Source organism: Gymnoscopelus braueri (genome assembly GCF_963280865.1).
Source record: "Gymnoscopelus braueri genome assembly, chromosome: 7".
Taxonomy (NCBI): Eukaryota; Metazoa; Chordata; class Actinopteri; order Myctophiformes; family Myctophidae; genus Gymnoscopelus; species Gymnoscopelus braueri.
In genome coordinates, this window is record NC_137608.1 from 19,764,465 (window position 1) to 19,791,622 (window position 27,158).

At 40.1% G+C, this 27,158-nt stretch overlaps 2 protein-coding genes across 9 annotated transcripts; one reads left to right on the top strand and one right to left on the bottom strand.

Moving 5' to 3' along the window:
• The first annotated feature begins 313 nt into the window (after window positions 1-313).
• On the top strand, window positions 314-18,644 carry rufy3 (RUN and FYVE domain containing 3). 6 transcript variants are annotated; one of them, XR_013933525.1, is made up of 18 exons: window positions 314-806; window positions 4,619-4,792; window positions 5,318-5,435; window positions 5,793-5,894; window positions 6,404-6,527; window positions 7,083-7,147; window positions 8,033-8,098; window positions 8,205-8,274; window positions 8,411-8,503; window positions 9,174-9,257; window positions 9,515-9,682; window positions 11,553-11,650; window positions 13,246-13,382; window positions 13,549-13,675; window positions 16,013-16,083; window positions 16,212-16,233; window positions 16,597-16,683; window positions 17,016-17,138. XR_013933525.1 is itself a non-coding variant. In XM_080434477.1 (18 exons), the coding sequence occupies exons 1-18, from the start codon at window positions 488-490 to the stop codon at window positions 17,157-17,159; spliced, it is 2,052 nt and encodes a 683-aa protein (XP_080290603.1). In that variant the 5' UTR covers window positions 314-487; the 3' UTR covers window positions 17,160-18,644. The 6 variants fall into 6 exon arrangements, 5 of the variants coding, with proteins under 5 accessions (XP_080290603.1, XP_080290604.1, XP_080290605.1 ...); XM_080434477.1 differs by having other exon boundaries at window positions 13,263-13,382; window positions 17,016-18,644; XM_080434478.1 differs by lacking the exon at window positions 17,016-17,138 and having other exon boundaries at window positions 13,263-13,382; window positions 16,578-16,622.
• Window positions 18,645-19,762: 1,118 nt separating this feature from the next.
• grsf1 (G-rich RNA sequence binding factor 1) lies at window positions 19,763-25,229 on the bottom strand. Of its 3 annotated transcripts, XM_080432753.1 has the most exons (10): window positions 24,849-25,229; window positions 24,090-24,282; window positions 23,746-23,901; window positions 22,680-22,814; window positions 22,421-22,559; window positions 21,450-21,736; window positions 21,127-21,212; window positions 20,699-20,834; window positions 20,187-20,229; window positions 19,763-20,074 (listed from the first exon to the last, which is right to left on the bottom strand). In XM_080432753.1, exons 1-10 carry the CDS (start codon window positions 25,065-25,067, stop codon window positions 20,071-20,073), a joined length of 1,398 nt encoding a protein of 465 aa, XP_080288879.1. In that variant the 5' UTR covers window positions 25,068-25,229; the 3' UTR covers window positions 19,763-20,070. The 3 variants fall into 3 exon arrangements, with proteins under 3 accessions (XP_080288879.1, XP_080288878.1, XP_080288880.1); XM_080432752.1 differs by lacking the exons at window positions 19,763-20,074; window positions 20,187-20,229 and having other exon boundaries at window positions 20,574-20,834; XM_080432754.1 differs by lacking the exons at window positions 19,763-20,074; window positions 20,187-20,229 and having other exon boundaries at window positions 20,576-20,834; window positions 24,090-24,234.
• Window positions 25,230-27,158: the final 1,929 nt, after the last annotated feature.

Sequence of the window (27,158 nt, forward strand, 5' to 3'; positions counted from 1 at the left end):
AAATCATTTTTATTGAGTAAAGAAGATATTACAAACTGCATCATTTAATCTACTTTCATTAAACCCGGTGAAGACCATTTATTTTATGAATGTACATTTGACTAGAGCTGCTGCGGGTAATAGCGCCCTCTACTGCTCAACCCTCCACTGCGCGCGCATCATCCTCTCATGTTTACAAACAGGAAACCCATCTATTCAACTGGAAGAAATAAAGAGAAAGCGAGAAAGAAGAAAATTGCGTTTTATTTTGAAGTCTCCAACCGGAAGCGGTGTATCTGTTTAATATGAGGGCGAGTTGACAGTGCGGCGGAAACAGGAAAGAAGGAGAGAGAAGGAGTGATATTTAGGAGTGTGTTTTTTGGGGCGTACGTACTGGGTACAAACCACAGCTTTCTACCGTCAAACAGTCACAATACCATAACATGCGGTCACTGGGCTCGCTGCTCGTTGTCACGTGAAGAAGTCAAGCGAAGTGAGGACAGAAAGAATGGCGGAGGGGGAGAAGACAACAGCAGACCTGCAGCAGTCCCCAGACTCCCCGAAGGTCTCGCAAAGTTTGTCCGCGTCGTCCCAGGACGACCAGAACGGACACGTTGACAGTCCGGAGGACACCCTGTCTCCCACCTCGGTCATCTTCTTCAAAGAGGCGCTCAACTCCACCGCTAATGTCAGGTTCGGGAAGAGTATACAGCAGGGGACGTCGCTGTCCCCAACCAGATCCATGTCCCCAACACCACCACCACCACCCTGTCCGGCTCCGCGACAGTTCCAGTTCCACATAGAGAGAACCAACTCGAAATGTAAAAGTAAGTGCTACTGCTTTAAGCCTCTTAGCTAAATGCTGTCCTTTTTTTTTTACAACCCTGGTTCCAGTATTCGTTTATTCGGAGGAGTGTATTTCTCATTCTTTCTTTAAAAAAAAGAAAAGTGTTTTTATTATTTCTGTCTTTATTTCATTGTATTTATTGTTGTGCATTGTGAACTTGAAACCGCTAACGTTGCATATGAATTAACACCCTGGCTAACGTTAGCTGGCTAACTTATAGACTGCTAGTAAACAATGCTACAGTAAGGGGGAACTGGTCAAAAATCGAGTGTCGTTTTTGTTTCTTAATCACAAATTCAGCTGTGAAACTGTTGAAATGACTGATCATTTGTATGAACAAACAAGCAGCTGGCATTTTGGTTACTTTTAGTGAATGTTGGTGTTTAATGTGACTCACTTACAGCTCTGGTCCATTCATAGCGTTTGGGAGTTCTGTCTCTGGACCAGGGCTATGACTCACACACATGGCCCTGTGGAGTTTGTCATGGTTGTTACCAGCTGCCTTCTCAAAAGTCAGCCAGTCAGTCAGTAGCCTCCACTGTCAAATCCTGGGTGTAAGTTTAACCCTGTGTGTATACATTGATCAAAAGGGACCCTTGCCCCCCACCTCAGTCTCAGAGTTAACACATGGTTAGATTGACACTGAGGATTTCACTGTGTGTTTAACACTTGCAGAGTCAGGGTCCTTTTACTGTCAACTGATAAACCCTACTGTAATTAGTAAGTGGTAAGGCCATTGCATGTCTGACTGTCTACTTTATTTTTTATTATATGTAGGTCTGGACTCTGTCCATACACAGGAATATAGTCTTTTATGAATGTCTACAAACAATCTCAAAATAATACAGACATTGTATTATTTTTAGATTGTTTGTTTTTTCAAGTTGACATCTCGGTTTAACCACATTATCAAATTTACTTCCTTCAGTGAATGTCATATTTTGCATCCAAGTGTGCTTCAAAACCCCTGATTTATGACTACAGTTGCTCACTCACTTATGTGTTTGTTATGCAGAATAAATCACTGTTGCAGTTAGATAACCTAACTGGATTGTTGAATAGTAGCTTCCCTCTTCACAGAGGAGTCATCTGCTGCATCATTAGCATTAGATGAGTATCATGAGACCCCCTCCCCCCCCTTTTTTTACGCATGCACCATCTGCTCACGTGACGTCTGTTCCACTATCCAGCATATATTTGTCAGCCATCTTGGTCAACACCCACCCAGGCCAGAGCATTCACTGCGGTGCCCAAGCAGTCCAATCAGAGGGAACCAGTGCTAAGCTGACCCACAGGGAGGTTGTGATTTTTCAACACGGTGCTCTCTCGCATTTTAAATCCCCAAGCTGCACAAAAGGGACTACGGGGGAGATTGGCAAGGAGGAGTGAAGAGCAGGGAACAGCAGCATTTACTCATTTTGTCAAGGGAGGAGAAGAGGATGCAGGCATAGAGGAGAGGAGAACCAGACAGCCTTTCAGACACCTGCTTGAAAGCCCCATCCCCATCTTATTGGTCCTGATCAAAGACGGGGTTCTTTTCCTCTACAAGCTTGTTATTTTGGCCTTTTCTTGTGCGATCTGCTTTTGGAACACACGCTGCCCGTCCTTCCCCTCGGTTGATGCTAGTTTTGCTTCGCATCAGCTGAGTCATCATGTCTGATCAGACGCCTCAGAGCGATGCCCCGACCCCCACCACCGACAAGATCACCCAGGCAGCCCGGGAGACCATTTACCTCTGCAACTTTCGTGTCTCTGTTGACGGCGAATGGCTCTGCCTGCGCGAGCTCAATGATATTTCCCTTACCCCAGACCCAGAGCCCGCTCATGAAGGTAATGTGTCAGGCTAGTCTAGTGTATGGGGGGATTTGTGGCACAGTGTGATTTCTAAACAGGGTGTGGTGGTAGCAGGTCCCCAGGAAGCACACTGAATTCTAGTAATGTAGCTTATCTCTAGGCTATGACATTTCATTTTAACATGGAGCATGATATCCATGAAGCTGCACACACAAGGCCCTCATTGAGCTGTTAGTGGGAGGATGACTCTGCTTGTAAATAAGGTGTGGCATGGACAGGAAGTACTAGGTGACAAAACAACCTTTTCCCAGACAACGCTGATTCATTTATACTTGTTTTAGGCCCTGGTTTTTCCTCAGCCTATGAGGAGATGCAACGCAGGTCGGCTAATCACACAGTTGAAATAGGCATGAATGTTGTTGGCGCATGCGTACTGCACTAACCATTAAACCAAAACAGGATATAGCTACATTCAAACACATACTTTGCTACTTTGCATAGGTTAATGCATTGAACATTGTATTCTATCCTGTGTTACTTAACAAAATGCAGTTGAAGAGCAGTTAGATTTATTGAAATTGTGTTTATTCATCATCGCCCTCTCCTTAACTCTCCCAACTTCTGGATAACACAAACATTGGCAAGTCCCCAGTTTGACACACAAAGCAAGACAGACAAAATGGTCAAAACAAAAAAACACCACATTACACTACAGCAACAATTTAGCCTGTGGTTTTCAAAATATGTTAGTGGGTTGCTAATACAATTATATAGATAGCAGTGGTAACAATACAAACAGAGGCAGAGTAAGATGAGGTGGATGCAGATAAGACTCAGACCATTTCTTTCTTAATGCATCTCTACTTGACTCAGTGAAGTGATGCTCTTGATGCATTTTTTGTTCCAAATCCATGCTTCTCATCACAGAAGTCAGCTGTGGTATTAGGAATCCTTACAGACAGGACAAAATAAATATTGATTTCATCTCGCGTTACCTGGAAACGCTAATTATTCTGGTTTCTTTATTTAAATCTGAATACATGAATACAGAAAAGGGAAAATGATATGCAATGTCATCCTGTTTGAATAATTGATCAAATAAATGAGACAATGTCCATCCATTACAAATGTCCAATTTGTGTTGGAATGTAATAGATAAGATCAAAAATATTGAGTCTACATACAGTACTGTGAGGTGTCTACAATGCTGGGCAGATCATACAGTTCACAATATCTCATGAAGATCGAATTTGAGATATATGGCATTAAACAGTGTTGGCTTACTGAGGATATGATAATTGACAAAAGAGGAAACAGACAGATAAAATAGTTTTTTCACACCTTTTGATTAAAGGTATATCAAACTATTTTCTTTAAGCTCCTTTGATTTGTTGTTACTTTGTGGAAGACCGAACATCCCGCTCAACCTGCGGTGAACACCAAACAACCACTACTTTTGTCCCTCTGAGAAAGGTGCTTTTGAGCATCTTACAAGTGAATGGCTGCGGTAATACAAATTACCACAGAAGATGCCAAGAAGAACAGTTGGACTGAGATTGAATAACACAGAAGTAATTTAGCCTGCCGAAATTATGGTATTGACCTGAATGTAGCTTCACGTTATTAGAAGCAGTGAATCACAGCACAGCTCACACTACCACATGCATACAGCACCAGTCCCACAGCGCAGCTCACATGGAACTTACAGTTCAGCTGAGGCTTAGCATATAAAGCTCACACTAGCACATCAGAACATCATTGGTGATTTTTATGCATTGTTCAAGATATATTGTGTATCACTGTAGCCCAGTGTAAAATAATGAATGAAAGCAATTGTCCCGCTATAGTGTGTTTTTAAATTGACATTTGAAGTTGTTGGCTTACTAGGCTAGTATACACTATGTACTGCCTGAAAGAAAGCCTTTTCAGTTGCACACGGAAGCCACAATGTTATTAAACTATCTATATGTCTTGTTTCTGTTTTTGTTTCCCTCCTAGATCCCAAGGATCCTATTGCCATCGAAAGGCTTAACCTGATGAACATGGCCAAATTGAGCATCAAGGGACTGATTGAGTCAGCACTTAACCTTGGTCGCACGCTTGACTCAGACTATGCACCTCTCCAGCAGTTCTTTGTTGTCATGGAACATTGCCTGAAGCATGGATTGAAAAGTAAGTGTATTGCATTTTGGTCCATCATTGTTCTTCCATTGATGCCTATCTGAAGCCAATGTACTGAATGTAGATATAGATTATCACTGTTGTTGTTGTTCGTTGTTGCCCGAGGTTATCCAAATAAGGTTGGTTACTACTAAGGCATATAATTAATGAATGCACAGGCAATAATTTGTTTATCACATACCTTATTTAGTCACAAAGATAACCAGAAAACATATAATTCAGCATGTGCTGGCACTTTAACTTGCCCTTACCGTTTCAGACCTCAGGCTAATAGCGGTTATGACCCTCTATGTTTTATATGACTCTCCTCACATAGGGCAAAAAGGCTGGGTATTTGATAATGACTATAGTACTGTATACTACTGTGAACATTGTATCTGTGAAAAGCTGCTGGCTTGTTGCCTCAGTTGCCTAGTCATGATGATTATATCCAATATGATGATTCCATATCTCAAATTCCTATAGAAAGAAAAAAGAACGCATTCTTATAACAAACAATATGCTTATAATCATCAGCCAAGAAAACATTCCTCGGGCAGAACAAGTCATTTTGGGGAGCATTGGAGCTGGTGGAAAAGCTAACTCCTGAGGCCGGGGAAATCACTGCAAGTGTGAAAGACTTACCTGGCCTCAAGTAAGTTACTATGTTAATTCCTATAAGGTCTCTATGGACAGGCCATGTGAGATTTATTTATTTTGTTTTTATTTATTATTCAGCGGGAGAGATGGATGTTGTAACAGGGTGATTGTATTTATACATAAAAGGAAAACATGTTATGAAAACCATGTATTTGACAATATATTTGAAAGCAAAGCTGAAATTGGGTTTATTTAAATGACAAAGGTACCATTCATGTCTCTAATATACATCTAGGAAAGTTCTAGGGTGGCTGTAAAAATGGTTGTTTTTAGATATGAGTAGGCCGGTAAAGTATTAATAATGTGCTTAATTTGTCATTGGTAAGTGACAAAAAATACCTTGTTGTTACAGAACCCCTCTAGGAAGAGGACGTGCCTGGCTACGACTGGCCTTAATGCAAAAGAAACTTTCCGACTACATGAAGACCATCATAAACAGAAAGGACCTGCTCAGGTGTGATTACACCCTCTTACCATCTAAAACTTGAACTGTCTCATGGTTGAGTCTTTCATTCTCAAGAATAAAAGCATTAAAGGGATACTTCACTTTAGGGCCGGGGAAACATTTAAAAAATATATTAAAAATAAATGAAAAAAGTTATGGAAAATTCATGGCCCCCTCACGCATTAGAGTGTCCTACTAATGTGTGAGGGGGCCTTTATTTTGCCATAACTTCTTTCATTTTTTTATATATATTTTTAATGTTTATTTTATGTGAAAGTGAAGTATCCCTTTAAGTACTACCGCTTGGTGTGTTAGAACAGTGGCTCTCAAACGTTGTAATTTCAAGGACCCCCATAACTCTCCGACCTGTAAGTTACAGACCTGTAAGTACAGTAAGTGTCCACCTGGAACCCCCTCGAGGAACCCTGAGGATCCCTGGACCACACTTTGAGAACCACTGCAATAAAATAAACACATTTTTTTTGTGTTGTAACACCTTTCTTGTCTTTCTTCTGTAGTGAATTCTATGAACCAAATGCCTTGATGATGGAGGAGGAAGGAGCTGTGATTGCTGGGCTGCTGGTTGGACTAAATGTCATTGATGCCAACCTCTGTATGAAGGGAGAAGACTTGGATTCCCAGGTCACACTCTTTTTCATTCAATGTTCATATTAGGGCAGCAACTATGGATTATTTTCTTACTGTAGAATCACTATCAATACATTTTTTGATTAATAGAATAATTTTCATATATATTTATATATGATATATGATTTTCTTTACGATTGACTAAATCAATTAATCTGATTAAGCAATTAAGTCCTATTTAACACTTCATCACACAGCGGTATCGCGCTAAAATATATAAAATAGCCAATCTACAAGCTCACAACATAGTGAGCTATTTGAGGTGAGGTGTTTTTTTAAATCTATAATTCTATTAAAATAAGTTACGTTTTTTACAATTGAGGACGTTTAGTTCAAATAACTGTTGCACCCATGTTCATATTTCCTCTGGACATTCTGCAGGGCAACCTTTTTATTCAACACAACAAGATATGCACAGTTAATGTAACTGTTAAATTAACTTCGATTTTACTGTTTAGTAATCTTAATTGCCATTCCCAAACGAAAGAAAATGTGCTGCTTTATACTGTGTGAAAATTTACCCTGCTTTTCTCTTTCAATTGCACACAGGTTGGAGTTATAGATTTTTCAATGTACCTCAAAGATGGTGGACAAAGCAGCAAATGTACAGAGGGGTTAGTAAGACCTACTTAATATCACAGAATGATGCATTTCAAAGGTTCTGAATATACTGTGACACTTCCCTTAAGAACAGGGTGTTTATTTGCTCCAGTAATGCATAACACTTGGTGCTTATTTGATGCCGGCTAGTATTAATGACTGATTGCAGATTTTTACTTCGTAATTCAGCAGACTCTTTGGATTCTGTGCCAAATACCTATCTGTAGCATGCAGCACGTTGAGTTGCATATCATTTATGTGTTTATTATTATGTTTTCTTGATTTCAATCTAATCATCTAAATAATGAGACTCCTTAGTCCTTACTCCTTACACCCTCAATCGGGCAACAAAAGAGGGAACCCCCTTCCAGGTCAGGCAGGTGTGCAATATTTGTTCTGAGTGGGCAATGCTGAAATACAATACAAAACAAACAAAGAACAAAACTGTTAAATGTCCATGTGGGCAAAGGGTACTGTCATCAGTACGTTTTAAGAAGTGACTTAAAAGAAGTCTGAGCACCTCAGGCAAGTCGTTCCAGACTCGAGGAGTCCTGACGGCAAAGGTACGGTCACCAATTGTCTTCAGGCTTGACTCTGGAACAAGCAGCAGGCGCAGACCTCAGGCTTTGCACAGACTCATAATTAACCTCTTATGAGTCTGTGTGCAGCCTGGCTCCTAAAATGTAATTAGGTGCCAGGCCATGAACTGCCTCCTCTTGGTTTTAGTTAAAAGCCTAGCAGCAGCTTTCAGTAGTCATAATTGTTGACATTTCTTCAAGTAAGGCACCCTGTGGTTAACTGTAAATCAGACAAATTGTTTTCTTTGTGAATCGTGGTGATTTTATTTTTACAGTATATTTCCCCAGTTTCATATGCCTGTTCTGTTTCTCTTATGTCAGTGATGGCCAGATCACAGCAATTCTTGATCAGAAGAATTATGTTGAGGAACTGAATAGACATTTAAGGTATGTGGAGGCAGGGCTTCAAATAATTGGACTCACTCTGTTTAGTTGCCTTGTTTGGTCTGACCAATGCAATTTTACATCATATCTTCTTCATCCAACCTCACAGTGCATCAGTTAATAACCTTCAGGCCAAGGTGGATGCTCTTGAAAAGTCCAACACAAAGCTAACAGAAGAGGTGAGAATTGTTGTTAAATTTCCCCCTGGGGGAATACACAATATTGTATACTGTGTATATAAGTTTCTTACAAAAATAAATATGCAACTAAATCCAGTTGTTTGTTAAAGTGACTTTTTGAATATTGTGTTCAAAGCTTGCAGTGGCAAACAACAGGATCATCACCTTGCAAGAGGATGTAGAACGGGTGAAGGAGGAGAGCTCTTACCAGCTGGAGTCCAATAGGAAGGTTAACTCATCATTAACTACTTAAACCATATACACACTTAGTTGACCGGAGTCCACCAGGCCTATATACTTGGCCCCCTCCTGTTTTTGCTCTACACTAAATATGAGAGAAGTTGTCCCACTATCTAATCTGTAGGCTGTCCCCAACGCTCCTGATTTTTGTGTAGAGGGGCGGGTGTATAGAGCCGGCGAGAGATTGCGCCTCATCCCATTGGTTCACCGATCTGTCCGTCAACCCCCGCCCCGTTAACACAACATTACGAGCGACGCCCACTGCACTCTGGTTGGTTGGGAAATGAAACACTTCCTCATACCGAGTACACCGACGCGCTGGGCCAGGCTTTTATTTTTTAGCAAAACTAAACAATAAAAGCCTGGAGATCGAGGCTATCTAATCTGTGATGCTATGTACAGCTAAGAAAAAAGTTGTACATTCTTTAAAAAGCTGAAGGTTCAGGATTTTTTTTTACAATTGTCCTTTTCTTTCTTTTATAGACATGCACCTAGATGTTAGATTTAAAATGTTCTACATTGGCACCATTCAAATGATGCCGTGATCGTACCTCGTCAGGAGATGGGCTTAAAGTTAACAAACTGCCAAATGCATATACCAAAAGCACACTCAAAAAATATTTAATAGGTTTCAATAATGTTGTTTCTGCTTTTTTCAGGCATTAAGAAGCGATTCAACCCCGGATGGACAAGCATTGGGTGAAACACGCAAGCAGCTTAAAGAAGAAACTCTTCTTAGATTGGTCAGTTTGGGCCTTTTATGAGTTGTATACCTTTTTATATGGAGGATGATTTGGGGCGATAATTATAGAGGCCATCCAAATTTATTTTATTAATTATTGATCCTTAAACTAATGACTTATTAAAACTTAATTTGCATGCATGCATGTGTGTGCACAACATAGCCCTGCATATCCCATAGGTAAGACTAAGGTCAGATTGGTGTCTGTTGACATGAAATAATCTGTATGTAATTTGGAAATGCTGTCTGTCTCTCCAGGATGTGGAAAAGGAGCTGGAGGTGCAAATAGGTATGAAGCAAGAGATGGAGCTGTCCATGAAGATGCTGGAGAAGGACATTTGTGAGAAGCAGGATGCCTTAGTGGAACTTAGGCAGCAGCTGGACGATCTTCGTGCCATCAATCAACAACTTACCCATAAGTCACAGGTAACACTCCATTTCAATAAAATGTGCTTCGCTACATGTGAAGACAATGTAGTATCAGTTGACAATGGAGATCATCCGGCTTCATCATGCTATTGATTTACTCATACTGCCCCACATTGAGAAGTGGTTGTCAGGATAAACAAGAAACACTAACGCAACCAGTGACTAAAAGAATAATGGAAACTGACTGTGGCCAAAGACCTACTAAAATGATTTAAAATGTTCAGATATACAGATAAGTATTCAATTTAATTGCATGGAACAACTACCAGAACTTCCATGGCGGACCACAGTGAGTCAATAAAGTGATACAAGTTATTGAAACAAAGTGATTTAATTATATTATTATTCTGAATGAAAAAAATATAAATACACTTAGTTGTGTCTGGGACACAAAAATTCAAGGCAGTTGCGGCTTGCGGGACACTAAGGGAAAAAAAGTTAATTCTGTGCCCTGGTAATGTCTTTCATTGTTATGGTTTGTCATGACATTTGACACAAAAATAGAGATCAGTTATTTTTGCAATTCGACTTATGATTAAGTATCCACACGTTTCTAGTGTCCCATGAGGCCGTAATTAGGGGCATCACTTCCTGTTGACAGTCAGTTAATTTGAGTGATCCGTTCAGTAAATAATGTGGGAACACAACCTGACAGAAATCAGAACGGGTCATATTGGTCTGCCTACTTACCCTACAAGATCTCTCTCCACACAGCTGATTCAAATTAATGATCAACTTTATTTTATTTTATATAGCACTTTTCAATGGCTCTGGACACTTGTAAACGTTAATGTTGGCCAGCGGTCCGGGCACTTAGTGTACTAAAAAGGTGGACCCACCACAAGAACAGTACACTGGCTTTTATTGCATATTTATCATATCCAGTCTACGTGCTTTTCCAAATAAAGGGGACAGGGACATAATATTTGTTTGCAGGTTAGATATGGCTGTCATTAGTCAGACTTGCACATTGTCAGCGGAATAATGCTGACTCACCCACATCGGGGACGCTACATCTACAGTGGTGGTTTAAGCTCTCAATACTTCTCATTTTTACTTCTCAGTGCTGACTGGATTTCATTCATGCTTGTGTGGGACTCCGAGAAAACACTGCGCTGGGTTATCAGTTTCCTGCCCTCCAACTAGAGGCTTTTGACTTCATTGTCCAAACAGGAGCATGGTCATAATCAGATTGTACTGATTAGCATTTTGATATTGATCAGCTTTTCAGTTTCAGTGATTTTTTTTTTTTATATGCAAGGAACTTGACCTGGTGTCGGTAGGATTGTTTACACGAACATGACAAGTGATAGTGGTGAAAGCCAACTCTGCTCCGCTCTTTAACAAAGACAACCTTGTCTGTGAACGCACAAACAACCACCTGAAAATGAAACTTGCGGAACTGTAACTATGTGTGGCGTGCATGTTTAGCTTAGTCACTCACTATACCAACTACATGGTAAATGTATTAGATGTCTGCTGGCATTCAAACAAATCCCATTCCCCCAATGACTTTGCAGGATGTCTGATATATACACAGCCGACCCGGTCAAGTTTGCTAAGTATAGAGGGTTTAAGCGGTTAAAGTTGACCAGATACATAACAATGGCCCCCTGCTGCTCAAACCATCAGACCTTTTGCTAAGCTCTGCCCCCCAATAGTGATTGTACAATGCTAGCTTAGCAACCGTTGCCATTAGCCATAGACTCGGAGAACAGAGAGGTTGGAGGGGGCGTTTTTCATTACTTTCCCCAACTCAAAACTGCACTGACAAAAGAATGCAGACACACACACACACACACGTTAATGGCATTGGTGAGGGACGGAGGGACGGTCTATTACCAGTAACAACCTATCTCTCCTGCAGAGCACGGATTCCACCTCTAAACAGAAGAGTGAAGCCATTGTTCGCTTGGAGGAGAAGATCAATCAGATGGCAGGGACTATAAAACAGTTGGAGACCAGGTGAGGAGGAACACCGACATCTATCACCGTTGGCTACAGTTGTCCCTCAAAGTCGCCCACAATTCACATTCACATTTGATGAGTCATTCACTGAGTCATTGAATTGTCATGACATTAAAACAAGACGGTAAAATGTCAAAAAGTCATTTTTGAAAAGCTAAACAAATTTAACAAAACTGTTACAAATTCAGCTTATCTGGTTTTTGTCTGTCAAATTAGTTCATTTGTAGTGTGAAAAATGAAACTTGATGAGATCAGTGACAGAAGTAGGTATGAAAAATAACTTGCTTGAGCACACAATTTGCTTTCTTTTCTCCACCATGCCACCTAAACTGCAATGATTTGTCTCTTTGTCCTGTTTCCATCTGTTCTCCCACCATTTTAATTATTCCCTTCCCTTCATTCGCCATTTTATTTTTTTATTTAAATAGTGAGGAACATATGGCTCAGCAGGCCAGAGACCTGAATTCAGCTGCAGGGAAGCTGCTTGAGACGCAGCCATAGGGAACGCACCTGCTCCCTACGTTATAGTTTCATAAGTCAAATTCTGAATAAACCCATAAACCTGCCTAATATAGAAATAACCAAACTAGGACGTTTTCTTTTTTGGTATGATAGTTCTTTGTTGCTGAAAACCAACCACCTTCCCACAACCTCCTGCAGTGTCTCTCCAACATCAGCTTTTGAGTAGTATGGACTGAATCGACCCCTTTAGCAGCCCTTATCCTTCGTTCTTCAATTCTACATTTCATTTTGTCCGATTTCTTAAAATTACCCATAAGCATTTAACGAAGGTTAAAAAGAAAAAGAAGTAGATGGAATAAGTACCGTATATGGAATAATGTCATTCTGCCCTAGCGGACAATGCTTATGGATGACTTGATGGACTGATTAATGTGCACATATTTACCACTGCAGAGAAAAAGCATCTTGGATATTTGTTAAACAACTGTTGACTTCAGAATATACTCTTAATGTACAATAAGGGTTCATTTAACAACAGTTTGGCAGCTGGCCATGGCCAGAGTTTGCTGTAATTTCTTTTTCCGTCAGACAAAAATTGACCAAATGAGAGTGATGCGTTTCAAGTAATTTAAGAGCCTATATCAAAGGATTTTCTTGTCATTCAGTAATTAAAGGTACTTCAAACTGTAATGCTTTATTTATGCTCCGTCGTACGATGCTGTCTTGCGCCGAAAATGGCAGATCTACAAGCTCCCGGTGCGGATGTGATGCTGTGCAAGCTTGTAGATGTGCTGTTTTCGGCCCATAACAATGGCGTACGGAGAAGCAGAAATCATGCTTAAATGGCTGGGTAAGGGACTTGATATTCTAAGACCAAATAGGGCAAAATAATTTTAATAATTTGAAATTGTATGTGAACATAACATTGGTGTAAAATGTAGTAATCTAATAAAAATAAGTAAATAAAAACAACATGCTTCATCTTTGATTAAAGAACATTTTTGTTCTATAAGTTTTAATCCTCTTAGATTTCTTTGGCATTTTGATTTTCTTCTGTTTGTTGTTTTCGACATGAGCCCTCTTTCCAACCATGTTTCTTTTCCTTTTAAGTTTTTATTTTTTACCATAAGCGTTATGTGCAACCCAGATCCAAACAGGCCGAGCGAGAGAGGGATCTGGCTGAAGAGGCTAACCGGCTATTCAAACAAGAGTTTGGTGACAAGATTGAGAGTCTCCAGGAGGAGGTGGAGTGGCTCAGAAAACAGAGGTAAATTGAATTAACTATTCACGATTTTTTTATATAAAATGATAGCAGTTATACAGTTTTTGTGTACCCTCTTACAAAGAAGCACAATTGCTTCTTTGCATTACAGCTAACAAGGCGTCAATAAGAAATTAAGCTTCTTAACACGATTTCTGGTTTTGTCTCTCAGGTCTATGTTGGAACTGGAGCTTAGGAAGGAGAAAGAGCGAAGGAGTGAACAACAGCCCGACTCTGTGTCCAGAGAGGAGCGCAGTACTCCCCAGAGAGAGGGGAAACACAAGGGGGACATACAAAAGGTAGGAAAACTGTTGTCGTCATAAAACGGGTCAGTAAGTGGAGTTAAACCTGATTTATACTTTGCGACGTGTTGTGAGCTTGTAGAGCGGCTATTTTCAGTACGTGACACCGCCATATGACCAAATATGTATACATAAATTAAGCACTTTCAACCTGCCGTCCCTACTTTGGCCATGTCATTATGCAGTATGTGAAGATTCTCAAATAGCCTAGGAGCTTACAGTGGCGTCCCCAGGAATTAAATTTAGGGCAGGCGAGAATTTTTTTGCAACCCCCCCCTGCCCCCCCCTCCTCCCCTCTATTACCTCAAAAAAAGACATTTCAAACGAAAATCGGCGATCGAAAACTGGCGAAAGTGGCAGTTTTCAAGATGTTTTGGCCATTATCTCTGGAACGGAAGGTCCAATCTGCTCAGTTCAAAGCTTGTTGGATGCGTGACTTTGAGGACATTAAGCACACATGACCTTTTGGCACCACATTTTCAGGTTATTTGGGTTTTCTAGAGGAGGCGAGATCTTAGTTGGGCAGGCGACCGACCTGCCCTGACTCTACAGTGGGTACGCCACTGGGCGCTTAACCAAGAATATGCTTACTTGGGGCGCCAATGGCCGAGTGGTTAAGGCGCATACCAAATAAAACGTAGGCTCTGATGCAGCCTGATGGCAAGTCCTGGGTTTGATTCCCGACCCTGACAGACCTTTGCTGCGTGTCACTGCCCGATTCTCTCCCCATTGTCCTGTCAATCTACACTGTTCTATCGAAATAAAGGCAGAAAAGAACCAAAAAATAAATAAATAAATAAATAAATATTGTTAAAGGAGAATTCCGGACTAGCCTTTTTCTAACCTTTTATATGATATTATATCCTAGGACGAGTGGTACAGTAGAACATTTTCATAACTCCATCCCGAGTTTATATCGCTCGAAATGTGTTTTTGTTGGGGGGTGATATTTAAGCAATATTACACGAGAGGGTGTGCTTTACCGTCATTATTGGCACACCAGTGATGCGGTCAGGAACGAGGCGAAGCCGAGTTCCGCGAGCATCACTGAAGTGCCAATAATGTAAGGTAAAGCACACCCTCGAGTGTAATATTGCGATTATACAACAGTTACCAACAAAACACATCCAAATGTATTCATATTGTGGGGCAATTCATAATAAAAATGTTTCGCTATTATCCGTTTCCCTGTAAAGAGAAGAGTTTATTTGACTGAGACATTAAATAGTCCCTGTAGCAGCGCTATGAGCCTGAGGCACCGTCTCATCAACACAGCTGAGCTATCAATGCTTGCGCAGTGGAATGAATTCCAGTAGGCTATATGCTCCATCGTACGACCGTGTCACGTGGCCAAAATAACTGATCTACAAGCTGACAACGCGTCGCGTTGTGAACTTGTAGAACGGCTATTTTCGGCGTACGATACCTGGCGACGCGTTGTGAAATTGTAGATCGGCTATTTTCGCTGTGCTGTTTGTTTTCCTACCGTGGGACAGCGTGACGTCACAGCACAGCTGTGCCATATATGGTCTAATCAGGTGCGGACTGCAGTGCGGAGTGATTTATTAATGTGATTAGGCCCGTGCTATGATGCTGGTTTGAAGCACGGCTAGATAGCTATTTTAACCAATCAGATTGCTTGGTCGGAACTACCTGTTGTATAATTGACGTTCATAATGACAGAAACCTGGCCACAGTGTTTTTGTCCCAAATGGGCCGCCGTAGTGTTTACAAGCGCACTTGGATGAAATCACAGGTGAAATTCCGGAGGGCCGCTTCTAACACAAACACTGTGGAGAGTTTACTGTCAATATGAACGTCAGATATCACCCCAAAAAAATTACGAGATTTAGCACACAGACCATCCGCTCACGTTTTTAGCTGCGGTGGACTTGGGATGGAGTTATGAAAATGTTCTACTGTACCATTCGCCCTATGATATAATAACGTCATATAAAGTTAAGAAAAAGGGAATTCTCCTTTAACCACTGTCGGACAACTAAAATCAGGCTTAAGTTGTTAAGCATAACTGATGAGCACTGTGCTTCTGGCTGTTAAACAAAAAAAACAGACAATAGTTCTCTCTCTCAATCCAACCGGTCAAGGCAGATGGCTACCCACATAATAGCCAGGTTCTGTTGGAGGTTTTTTCTTGTTTAAAAGTTTAAAAGTTTTTCCTTGCCAACTTGCTCAGGAGGGAATTGTTGGGCCTTTGTACAATAGAGTATAGTCTTGAGCTGCTCTACATGTAAAGTGTCATGAGATAACTTTTGTTGTGCGGTTGTGAATTGTTATTAATATAAACTCGACTAACATAGCACCCTTTGTCCTTAGGACTTGGTTAAAAAGGAGACTGATCAATTGCACGTGGTGTTTGAGGACAAAATAAGTGTTGGCTCCAGCATGTAAGTAGATTAAAAATCATTAAACTCTTAACAAATGATGTCAATTGCTACACTGTAAATGTTTTACGGACGTGTTGAATACATTATTTATTTAATGAATTTGTCTTCTGCTCTTTTCTTTTTTAAAGGTCTCAACATGAGGATGAACAGGTGAGATCTAGGTTATTGATAAGCTAGATCAGACTTGTGTGACACTGTTGTACGACAAAGTATAATCAAACTAATTGATTTAGTTGATTATAAACAATAAATTGGATTTTTTTTTGCACTTGCAAATGGACTCCTACTCCTAAATAATATTCTTCTACCATTGCAGTGAATGCTTTCATTACAATCTGTCTATTTTGTGATCCTTTGACAACAGTGCTATCAACCATCTGTACATAAATGTCATAATTTATCACAATTTACATTGACACCAAACTCTATTATACATACAGCATACTGTATGAAGAACCAAACATTCAATGATAGACTTTCTGGATGCAATATAGTTATTTTTATCTTGTTCAGGATGAGACAGAAGAATCATTCCTTGAAATCAGCCTGCCTTCCCTCTGTGCAATGTGTGAACAAGATGACTCCATTGACAAGATCAAGGTACAGCAATAGAATATAATTAAAGACTGTCCTTTATGTCCTTACAGAATATGAAAGATTACATGCTGACATGTACTTGCTTAAATTCATTTGGCATTTATTAATCTAGTTATAAATGTAGTGTAAAACAGTGATACACTTGCAATATACTGTAATTTACTACCTTTTTTATAGTCCACAAATGACTACAACAATCATGTGTTTTTAGGAATATAAAATTAAAACAAATTACAATAATATAAAGGTTCAGATGTATCATGTGTGTGGTATTTAACTGTGGAACCCTGCTGTTCCTTTCAATAAAACAAAACGGTATTACTTTTCTTTTACAGAAACAATGCAAGAACTGCAATGGGGTTTTCTGTGAAAGCTGTATGGCCAATGAGCTGCCCCTGCCATCCTCAATAAACCCTGAGCATGTGTGTAACACCTGCTACTCTCTGTTACTGCAACAATACGCCTCAAGCCCAACCTGAAACATCCTCCCTTCATGTTTATGAAGAGAATGAAGACAAAATAGTCTTAAGAATGACACCAAAGGCGTTGATTTCTGAGTTACTGGACATACTCGCACTCCATGAATGCACTTTTTGATTCACTAGTTCAAAATCATTTTGATTTAATAGAGCCCTTGTAGTCATGGACTTGAAGGAACTGTTTTTCTTCATACTGTATTAAGCTTTCACTACCATGGCTAGGGATGCATTTTAAGCTCATCAGAATGTGTACTCTTTTTACAATGTCCACTAAGTGGATTTATTAAATGTCTACTGATAGCATTTTAATCTGTTTTAAAATGTGAAAAAGGACAAATTGAACGTTTTCAAGATTTAAACATGCTGTAAGTGATATTATTTTGTTAACAAAAGTGAAATAACTATATTCCCATAGTAATAATTGCTATACAGTGTTTGTTCAGGGGTTTCCCAGTCTCTCCAGCTCTTTAATAAACAGAAAATATTTTCTGGCATCAAATCAGGAGAGAACTCATACAGTACATGATACAAAATAAACAAATGAAATTGGAAGTGATGAAACAAAAGAGAGCAGACAAACTGGAACTCTATACAATTGAAGCTTGTAAATGGCTTCTCTCCTGAATGGATAAATTGTTGTCCAACCAACGGCGAATATAGAGCTTTTCATTTTTTTTTTTTTTTAACCAAATAATATCACAGCATCTTTAATATTTCAAGCCACAAAATTGTACCGTAACGCATAAATACATATCGTATGAGGATACTATTCACTGAAACTTCTCATTGTTTCATTGAACTTTGAATCACAAATGTTGATGCTCATTGACTCAATGCATGTCAGTACATGTATTTTATATTTGCATTGCTAAGAACTTGGTTTAATCATGACCAAACTCTGAAAAGTGATCGCTGTTGTGCTCTGTATTGAATACAACTGGCATTAATAATGACAAAAACTGTGATGAACAAGCTAGTGTGATTTTCTTCTACTTGCTGCAACTTAATTACATGGCAAAGATAATATAATTTGCATTAGCTCTTAAAATAGTTATTCAGCGTTAAACCATTTTTGGCTAAATAGCAACTTGCACTACTGTTTTAAAGTACGCAGTTCTATGTTTTAGAGGTTATAAATGGGCATAATTAATGAACAAAACCTTTGTCTTCCTGCTTTTATGTTTTTAACGGTCTGACTCTGCTCTGAGGAAATGAAAAAACTAACCAATACTTATGATCTTTTTGATTCTGGAAGAGTAAAGTTAAAGGATGATGTCAAGTCTTATTTGATCAATACATTTTACTGAGTTTTACTGGGCACATTTGTAATATAGCTTCCAGTGTTTCATCTGTGATCTCATGTCTCTATGAACCAGGTGAATAAGCCTATTATTAAAAAAATAGCTTAGTGACAGTTGTATGAAGTAGCCCATACATTTATTTGGCCTAACCCTTGGCCAGCACATGACTTGCATTCAAAAACTGAACACAAACGGTGGCATTAATTTAAGAGTAGATTGTCTTTTAAAGCGGAACTTTTGTGTAGGCTCAAAGTGTGAGTGCAGTCGGGTTCTTGAATACTGTACGTATGTAAGCACCATCAAAATGTAGACATGGCTCCTGCTCATTGAGTCAGAAGTGATCATGGGTTCAAATGTTTACTTTCAGGTTTATAATAGGATGGGAGTGATAACAGAGCTCCTATTGGGTGTCTTTATTCCTGAGAAAATCCACTATTTCCCCAGTGACATACTATATAATTTATCATTAACCACTTAATATAATACTGTACTTGGCTGATAGGGGTCCCCAGGACTCTATACAAGGCCCTCTACACCACAATGCATTATGAGCAAGTACATCTGCTATTTTCAGTGACTGTTTGCAAAAGAATAGGGACACTAGGGTTCAAGTGTTTTTTTAAGTGTTAAATGGCTCTATATTCTGATAGTACTCATTGCTATGGAGTTTGTTCAGTGACAGGAGGCTCCATGTCTCTCCTGCTCTTTAGTAAACAGAAAATGCATTTTCAGGTTCGGGATACCGATTTTATCCAATCAGGAGAGAACTTGCACAGAATACAGATTAAGCAAGTGAAATTTGAAGTGATGGCACTAAGAAATGAATGGACAAAATGTTCAACCCGCCTGAAAATGATTTCTGTTAATTGAAGAGCTGGAGAGACGGGGAGGCCTCGGTTACTGAACAAACACTATGACAATGACTATCAGAATATAGTGCTTAAACCTTAACAAAAACATATCACTTACCCTACCTTTAAAATGTCATATTTAAACGAAATCTTTCATTTCACAGTCAGTGCTATCTATTATTCATGTAACTTTCCTCTTCTACCCCGGATTTGAACCTGGTTTCCGAAATGTTTTACCATTGCGCTAACAGAGCCTGCCTGCTTCCTCAGGGGATAAATTTAATCTTGAACATCAGGTCAAAATGTGTGTCAGATCCTGCATCTAGGTGCAGACATGACCTTTGACATGGATCTAAATGCCTCAATAGAAGAGCAGGGAGACCAAATACCACCAGCCCAATTGTATAAATTGTATTGTATTAACACTCCATACAGATTGGACAAAATTACATTTTATTCATTTAAAAAAAAGTTTCATAGTGCCGCTTTAACTGCTGGACCGCAAACTAACCACACAAACACCTGCATTGTCTTCCAATCCGAGAGAAATGGAGACATACAAAATGTATATCCGGGTAATGCGGGTATCAGTATAATGACTGTACGTAAAACATTTCCAAGCAGTGAGAAACAACACCGTACTATTAACTATTGACACAGGAATGTTTATTGTTAAATATCCACTTCTTGTCAGGCAATAGGAATTATTACTATACAGTGGTCTTGTCGTGCAGTTGTTGGCGATACGTCCTTTCATATTCACCTGCAAAGCACAATAAAACAAATGATCAAACTCCCCCTGAGAACATTTATAATGTTTAGTGTACAAATAGATCAATGAACAAAGGATTTTTACTGTATAGGCCGTTTCTCACCCTTCATGAACGGAGTTCAGAAACAACTCAATGTATCGCTCTCCTAAGAAGGGGAAAGGAGTGAAAGTTCTATGTGACATCAGCACAGAGAAAAAATACATAGACACCGACAAGCTTGGGTTGCTCACATAATGTATGTTTTAAATATTTTACCACATGAACACTAGCCTTCCTATTCGGGCATGTCATAACAGGCAAACATTTTGCGGAAATAGACGATCTACAAGCTCACTGTAGACCGGCTATTTGACGTACAACAAATTATGAAGGGTTTAAGTGGTTAAGTAACTTATTTAGGTTTTAGTCATGTCAACAGCCCAATCGCATGACAGTGCATTTTGAATTCTATTAAGTACAATAATAAATGAGAAGCACTTTTAAAAGCATGCAACACCAAAGCTGGGTTGTTGTTTTTATACAACATAATGTGAAAACCTGATATTACTACAAGCTGTAATCCAACCACAACAGTTGCTTATGATCACTTGAATTATTGGTAAGATCACACTTACCCATATGGGCCTTGTCTCTGGACATGGCTGAGATTGCGTCATCGTGGCATAAAAAGTACACATCAGCTTCCCCACTTTGTCTTCCATCTGGGCCATATTCAATAAGGATCTTGGTTAGAGCTAATGGATAGAAGAACTGAAAGGCAAAAAGAAAAGTATTTTCAACAACAGAATCTGAACATTGCGTTTTATGCTGATTCATGATGTTGCTTTTTATTCTTTTTAAATGGTACCACTTTTTCTCCCAATCCTTTTAATACCCACTTCCCAATCTACCGTTCCCTTGTTGCTGCTGACTGGTCGGTCCATTAGGGAGGGTGTAGATCAGCGTTTCTCAAACGTTTTCATGTCAAAGACCCCCAAATTAACAATGTATTTGGCCGCGGACCCCCTGTGCCACCCGAGTGCACCTCATGATGTTGCTTTACCTGAACAATGTTGTGTCCCGTGGCTTTGAAGGGGAGCCCTCTCATATGTACATAATGAATCGACGTTGCAGAGCTATAATAGGATCCTGATGGAAGAAACAGCATAATTGTAGATCTGTTTAAATGATAGATTTTCATACGTGTGTTCAGTGAATTACAAATGTGTAAACCTTCCCTCAAATACATGAGCAAAAAGTGTGACATGAACCAAGGCTATGAATTTTAAGATTGGCCCTCTGACTCCATTTACATTCTGCAAAATATAAATAAGACCATTTTTATTTGATCTTCTTTGCTTATTGCCTTAACTGACCACTACTCACCGGTCTTGGGGTATGGCTGCCTAACAAGGTCAGTCTTTCCTGGGGATGGGTGATAGCTCTCTTGATAAAGTTGCATAACCTGGTCACTCTTTCCTGGCGATGGGCGAGAGCTCTCTTGATAGAGTTGCCTATTCGGCTCACTCTTTCCTGGCGATGGGCGAGAGCTCTCTTGATAGAGTTGCCTATCCGGCTCACTCTTTCCTGGGGATGGGCGAGAGCTGGCTTGCTCAGCTGTCATCAAATATAAATTACTCTCCCTCTCACTGCTTGTGAACACCTCAATGTATCTGAAAATATTGATAACAGGTTACATTCTAGGATAACAATCCTTAGTTCAAATAGAAATAACAAAAATAATTGTTATTCTTGCGCATTAAGTCAAGAAAGCTGTTTTGGAACATTCCCCATTTTTCCTCAGTAAATTAGTAAAGCCTAATTTATACTCTGTAGAAGTGATGTCACTTGCCGAAAATAACTTCTTCTACGTCTTCACATGGCCAGATGATAAGAGAACTCCACCTAAAGTACCACTACGTCTGGTGACATCTAAATCTTCAATGTAGGGGCTTGAAATAGAGTGTACACAATTAAGAGATTTGACAATGAATAGCAAAGACTTTATGGCAGACCTTCATATTGGAATGGTGACCTGATTGGTTTTCAAAGTAGTGGGAGTAGACCTGTCAGCAGAGGATTTCTCTACTGTTCTAGCCGCTATGTTGAATTTAGAGGTCACCAGACAGAAGGTGGAGATTTCCGATGCGTCTGGCTATGCCAGACTACTGATTGTCAAGCTAACAAAGCGTTGCATCATAGCTCTCAATTTGGCAAGTGACACTGTCATACGGCGGAGCATAAAGTATGTTTAAAGTATGCTTTCTCACCAGAAAGGTGAGTTTTTTTTTCACGTTCTAGGGTTAAATAGTAGAAATGTCAGAATATTTGGAGCATAATGTGCTGTGTTGACCTACCTGTTACCAATGAGCTCCCTGTCCTTCTGGAGGGCATCGTTGGCATGGTCCTGGGAGGCAAACTTCACAAATGCCTGCCCTGTGTTTCGCCCTCTATGATCTAGGACAAGGGTGATCCCACCGATCACTATATCCAGTCCTGGGAAAAGAACATAGCCAGATCTCTTACGGGGTCCATTTGGTTACATGTGTGTACACTCTCAGAGTTAAACAGTGAATATTTTAGTTTGTAGTGAATGGGGGCAGTGATGCAACCTACCTGCAAAGAACAACATGATATCCTGCTCTGTGGAATTGAAGGGAAGCCCTCGGAGTCGTACCATCCCGTCACTGACTGGTAAATGGATTGGTTGCTTTAGAATAGCCTCTGCATGCATGTTTGTCACCTCAAAAACTGTAGCAGAACAAGGCAGGTTATTTAAGACAATTCCTCATCCAAAACTCCACCATTTGCTTTCTCAAAATAGACTGGATAATAAACTTTAAAACTGCTAGAGTTTCAGTAGATTGGAAAAGGTGCCAAATAAAATAAGTACAAATATAAATATATTATTAATTAAAACCATCAAATGTAATCTAGGGTTTTATAATCCAAGTAGTTACAAGCCAGTGTTTCCCTTAACAATTGTTTTCAGGCCTAGTAGTGAGTACTGAAATACCCCTAAACAGACACAGCATGAAGGATGGCATATTGTCACAGTCTGATGCCGCAGCACACCGTCTGCAATTTTGTGTTCACTAACTTCACTCACTGTATTTTGAAGACTTTTAATTATCTGCATTTATTGCTCAAAAATAAGTTCCAAAACACATGATTATTGATTTCTGAATGAATGGATTTGGCATTTGCCTGGTGGCCCACCAGGCCTGTACAAATATGGGGAAACACTGCAGGCTCTTTAGGAACAAAACTCATCTACTTCATCCTGAAGTGGGAATCAACCCGACTTAATGTCCCCTGAAATGATGCTGAGCCTCTGGCTTGCCATCAAAAAGTCAATGAAGCCAGTTTCTTAAAAAAAAATTAAAAATATGATTCTGTTTTTGGTTTAAGCAACAGATTAATCTAATAAGGATTTGGTTATGTGAGCAATGCTGTGCAAGGTTTAAAAGTCAGAAAGAACAGTGCTATGAGATAGAACAGGAATGTTGGCTTAACCACTTAAGAGTCCTATTTCAGAAATAGCAAAAATAAAAGCTCAAGTGTGGGTGTCGCAACATGCCGGGAAAAAAAGACAACTTTTGAAAATAAAAATGTAACTAGAAGGAAATGCCCAAATAGGGACGGCCAGGATCGTTAAGGTTCAAAGTTCTGCATGACAAACCTTCAACATAACGTGGACCAAGATACTCTCTGTGCTTCTCCAAGGCTTTCCTCACATCCTCCTCATTCTCCATCTCAAGGAAGGCCTGCCCGTTTGGCTTCCCCTGGCCGTTCACAGTAAGATGGATCCCCTTTGCCCCATCACGAATCCTACATTCTGAAATGAGTAGCAGATCACATCATGTGTGCTGTTACAGGTAGAACTCACTCACTCACTCACTCACTCACTCATCCCATGGCCTAGGGGGCCGTAGGAGTGTCATGGTGGATGCTTGGGCAGTCAGGGATCTCCAGCGCTCTCGGTCTTAGAACACAGGGCTTTACATATGAGCTATAAATGCTCACCAGAGAAAAACTGCAGTAGATCTTCAGCTGTGCAGGTCCATGGGAGCCCTTTGGCCTGAACAATGAACACCTCCGGTTTCTCTGGTTCTGGCTGAGGGCTGTAGTCTGGCAATGGTGGGTAGTCATCTTCAATGGGTGTCCCAGCCTGTAAGGTAGCATATGTATAGTAGTCATCTTCAATGGGTGTCCCAGCCTGTAAGGTAGAATATGTACACAGTATAATGTGCAGGGGGTCCTCAGAGTAACTACAGGGGGTCCGCCAAATCTTTGAGTGATGGGGAACATTAGCCGAAAATAGCAGATCTACAACATGAATTTACAAAACACTGATGACAGTGCTGTCAAACAGGTCCATGGAGCTATCTATGAAATCTATGAAAAACTTTAATCTGCAAACGCAATTTTATACAGTATGTAGTGGGGGGAGGTCCCTACTTTATCTCTCTCTGAGCTAAGGGGTCCTTGGTGTGAAAAACGTTGAAGACCCCTGATTTAGACCCTTGTCGGGTAGGCTAGGTAGTAGGACACCTACTGGTAGACAAGTAGTACTGCCTTATGTTCATTAGGTGCGACAAAAGTAGGGATGGCCTTGGATGAACCATAGAAATGGACCAGGTTCGAATCCAGGATACATATCACATACAGTACAAGGTGCGGATTGCAGCTTTAATCGCGATTGTGGATTTTACTGTGCAGACATGGCAGCATTCATTAGGTGGTTGGTTGGTTGGTTGTTGTTGGTTTTACGGAACTACTAACCTTGGTACAAAGGCTGTGTTGAGATATCCTCAGTGCAGACAGTGCAGAGAGGCTCTGCAGCGATGGAGTCATGGAGGAGATCCATTTACGGTGCTGATGGTGGTGAATGGATCCACATGATCTGACTGTCAACACACTCGATCCCTTCCACAGCGTCACGGGTCTGGCTGCGACACACCGGCTCAGCAGAAACAATAAAGATCTACTGTTACCAGACATGTTGTTAGCGCGAGAAGATGAGCATCAACGCCCAACTGAAAGCGATATGAGATCAGACACGTGTTACATACACGTAAACTAACTAAACGTGTAGGCTAACAACACAAACTGATTAATATAAGTCCTTCAAGGGCAGTGACAGCATGCGTGTGTTTTTTGCTAGTCTCCTCCTCCTCCTCGGCCCTTCTGGTCACTAACGTAAGAGGTGATGTTTTGTCTACCGCCATCTAGAGGCGTGGATGTTACTCACAGCCACACCATGAGATGAGATTATAAGGCTGTAGTCGAAGCAGCAAACTCCTGAAATATTGACTTTCTTTCAACAAGCTTTTGTAGAAAGAACCGAGAAGAATCTTCTTCTTCTATCATTACATCTGGGCAAAACTGAATCCATTCTTTTTGGGTCCAGAATTAACCTCTGCTGCAAGGCCAAAGACTTCACGGTCAAAGTCGGTGACAATGTTATCACAAGGAAAGAATAAATTACCTACCTGGGTTGTATTTTAGAGGACAATCTTTCCAGTGAAAAAATGGCAACAAAGGTAATCAGGAAAGTCAACCCAAGAACAAGATTTTTGAGCAGGATCTCCTCGTTGGTCAGTAGGGATACAATGAGGACACTAGCTGCAGCACTCATCCAATGTCATTGATTGATTGATGTACTTTTATTTAGTAAGACATGAGAACATCAGTACATGGAAGTACAAATTCACAATACAAGGTCTACTAAACTGGAAGACTCATTAAGCACTTAGCTTGTTTAAGATGAGAACCCCATGCACACAAATCATGATGACATATAAGAGACAGACAGATATACACACTACTATACAGAATGTCATACAATCAGCTTACAGGTTACTGGTATGAAGAGTGAAAAAAAGATATAAAAAAGAAGAAAATGAAAGAGGGGGGGGGGGGGGTAGGGGGGGTAGGTTAAGACATTTTCGAATTGCAGCCTCCTGAAGGTGTATCTTTAGGGCAGTTTTGAAAGTGAGTAGGGTTTTACACTCCTTTACTCCTCATTTTGACTATGCATGCTCCTCATGGCACCACAAAGGCTTTTAAAAACAAGGCTTCAGACCTCTCAAAACAAACTGGCCTCACAACTAGAACTCACCTAACCCCTGCTCATTAGGGTGGGATGGCTCAGAGCACAGGTTCTCAACCTGTGGGTTCCCAAATGATTTTGGGGGGTTCCCAGAACATTGATCTCTCAACTCAACAGTAAACAAACCAACATAAGTCAACACAAGTGTTGACAGGGTATCTGCACATTTCTGAAGTTACAATTTAAATAATTCAAAGACATTTTTAAAACCTAAACAAAATAATAAAAGACACAATTACTGCATCAAAAGTGATCAACAAACTATACCATTAAAAAAATGATCAAACATTGGCCAAATTGTTAAATATTACCTAACAGATCTATTACCTATCAGATCTACCAGCTCACAACGCCTCGCAAGCTTGTAGATTTGCTATTTTCACATTATTTATCTGTGGAACCGAGTCAAACTAAATGTAATGCCTCAACTCTTACAATTCCAAGTGCTTGTCAGGGTGGGGGGTCCCCAGTTCAAATATGATTATTTTGGGGGGTCGCGGCCTGAAAAGGTTGAGAACCACTGGGGTAGAGGACAGAGTGCAGCAACTTGCAATGGGCCTGCTCTTCGGAAACAAGCCCTTAGGGCTTTTTGTGTTTTAGCACCATTGTATAATCGTACCACTGTACTATTTACAAACTGTTAATAAAGTATTCATTCAATCAATCAATCTTGCATATTTCTAGAAGAGTGAGGAGTGAATTAATAAATGACCAATCTGTCACTTTTTCCCCTCATTATTATTATTTAATTTGATGTGTTGCAATTGAAATTACCTTTCCTATCCGGAGTTTGCTCAAACTAATCATCATCACAAGGGCAGTCTCTCTACGCTGATGTTGGACTGACCTCCTCGTCCTCATAATCCAGTGGGAAAGAGACCAAAAGGGACCTGAACATCTGAAGTGAAAAGTGATACTTGTGGACCCATGCAGCAACCATACACAGGCCCCCTTTGAGTTCTCCCTGTCCTCTGCTACCA

Coding starts and splice junctions, on each gene's coding strand:
- grsf1 (XM_080432752.1), bottom strand. CDS start 25,067: ATGTCTGGTAACAGTAGATCTTTATTGTTTCTGCTGAGCCGGTGTGTC. Junction 22,815..23,745: donor TGGTCCACGTTATGTTGAAG/GTTTGTCATGCA, acceptor GTTCTGCTACAG/TTTTTGAGGTGACAAACATG. Junction 22,560..22,679: donor TATCATGTTGTTCTTTGCAG/GTAGGTTGCATC, acceptor TTCTTTTCCCAG/GACTGGATATAGTGATCGGT.
- rufy3 (XM_080434477.1), top strand. CDS start 488: ATGGCGGAGGGGGAGAAGACAACAGCAGACCTGCAGCAGTCCCCAGAC. Junction 5,895..6,403: donor AACAGAAAGGACCTGCTCAG/GTGTGATTACAC, acceptor TTTCTTCTGTAG/TGAATTCTATGAACCAAATG. Junction 9,258..9,514: donor AAGAAACTCTTCTTAGATTG/GTCAGTTTGGGC, acceptor CTGTCTCTCCAG/GATGTGGAAAAGGAGCTGGA.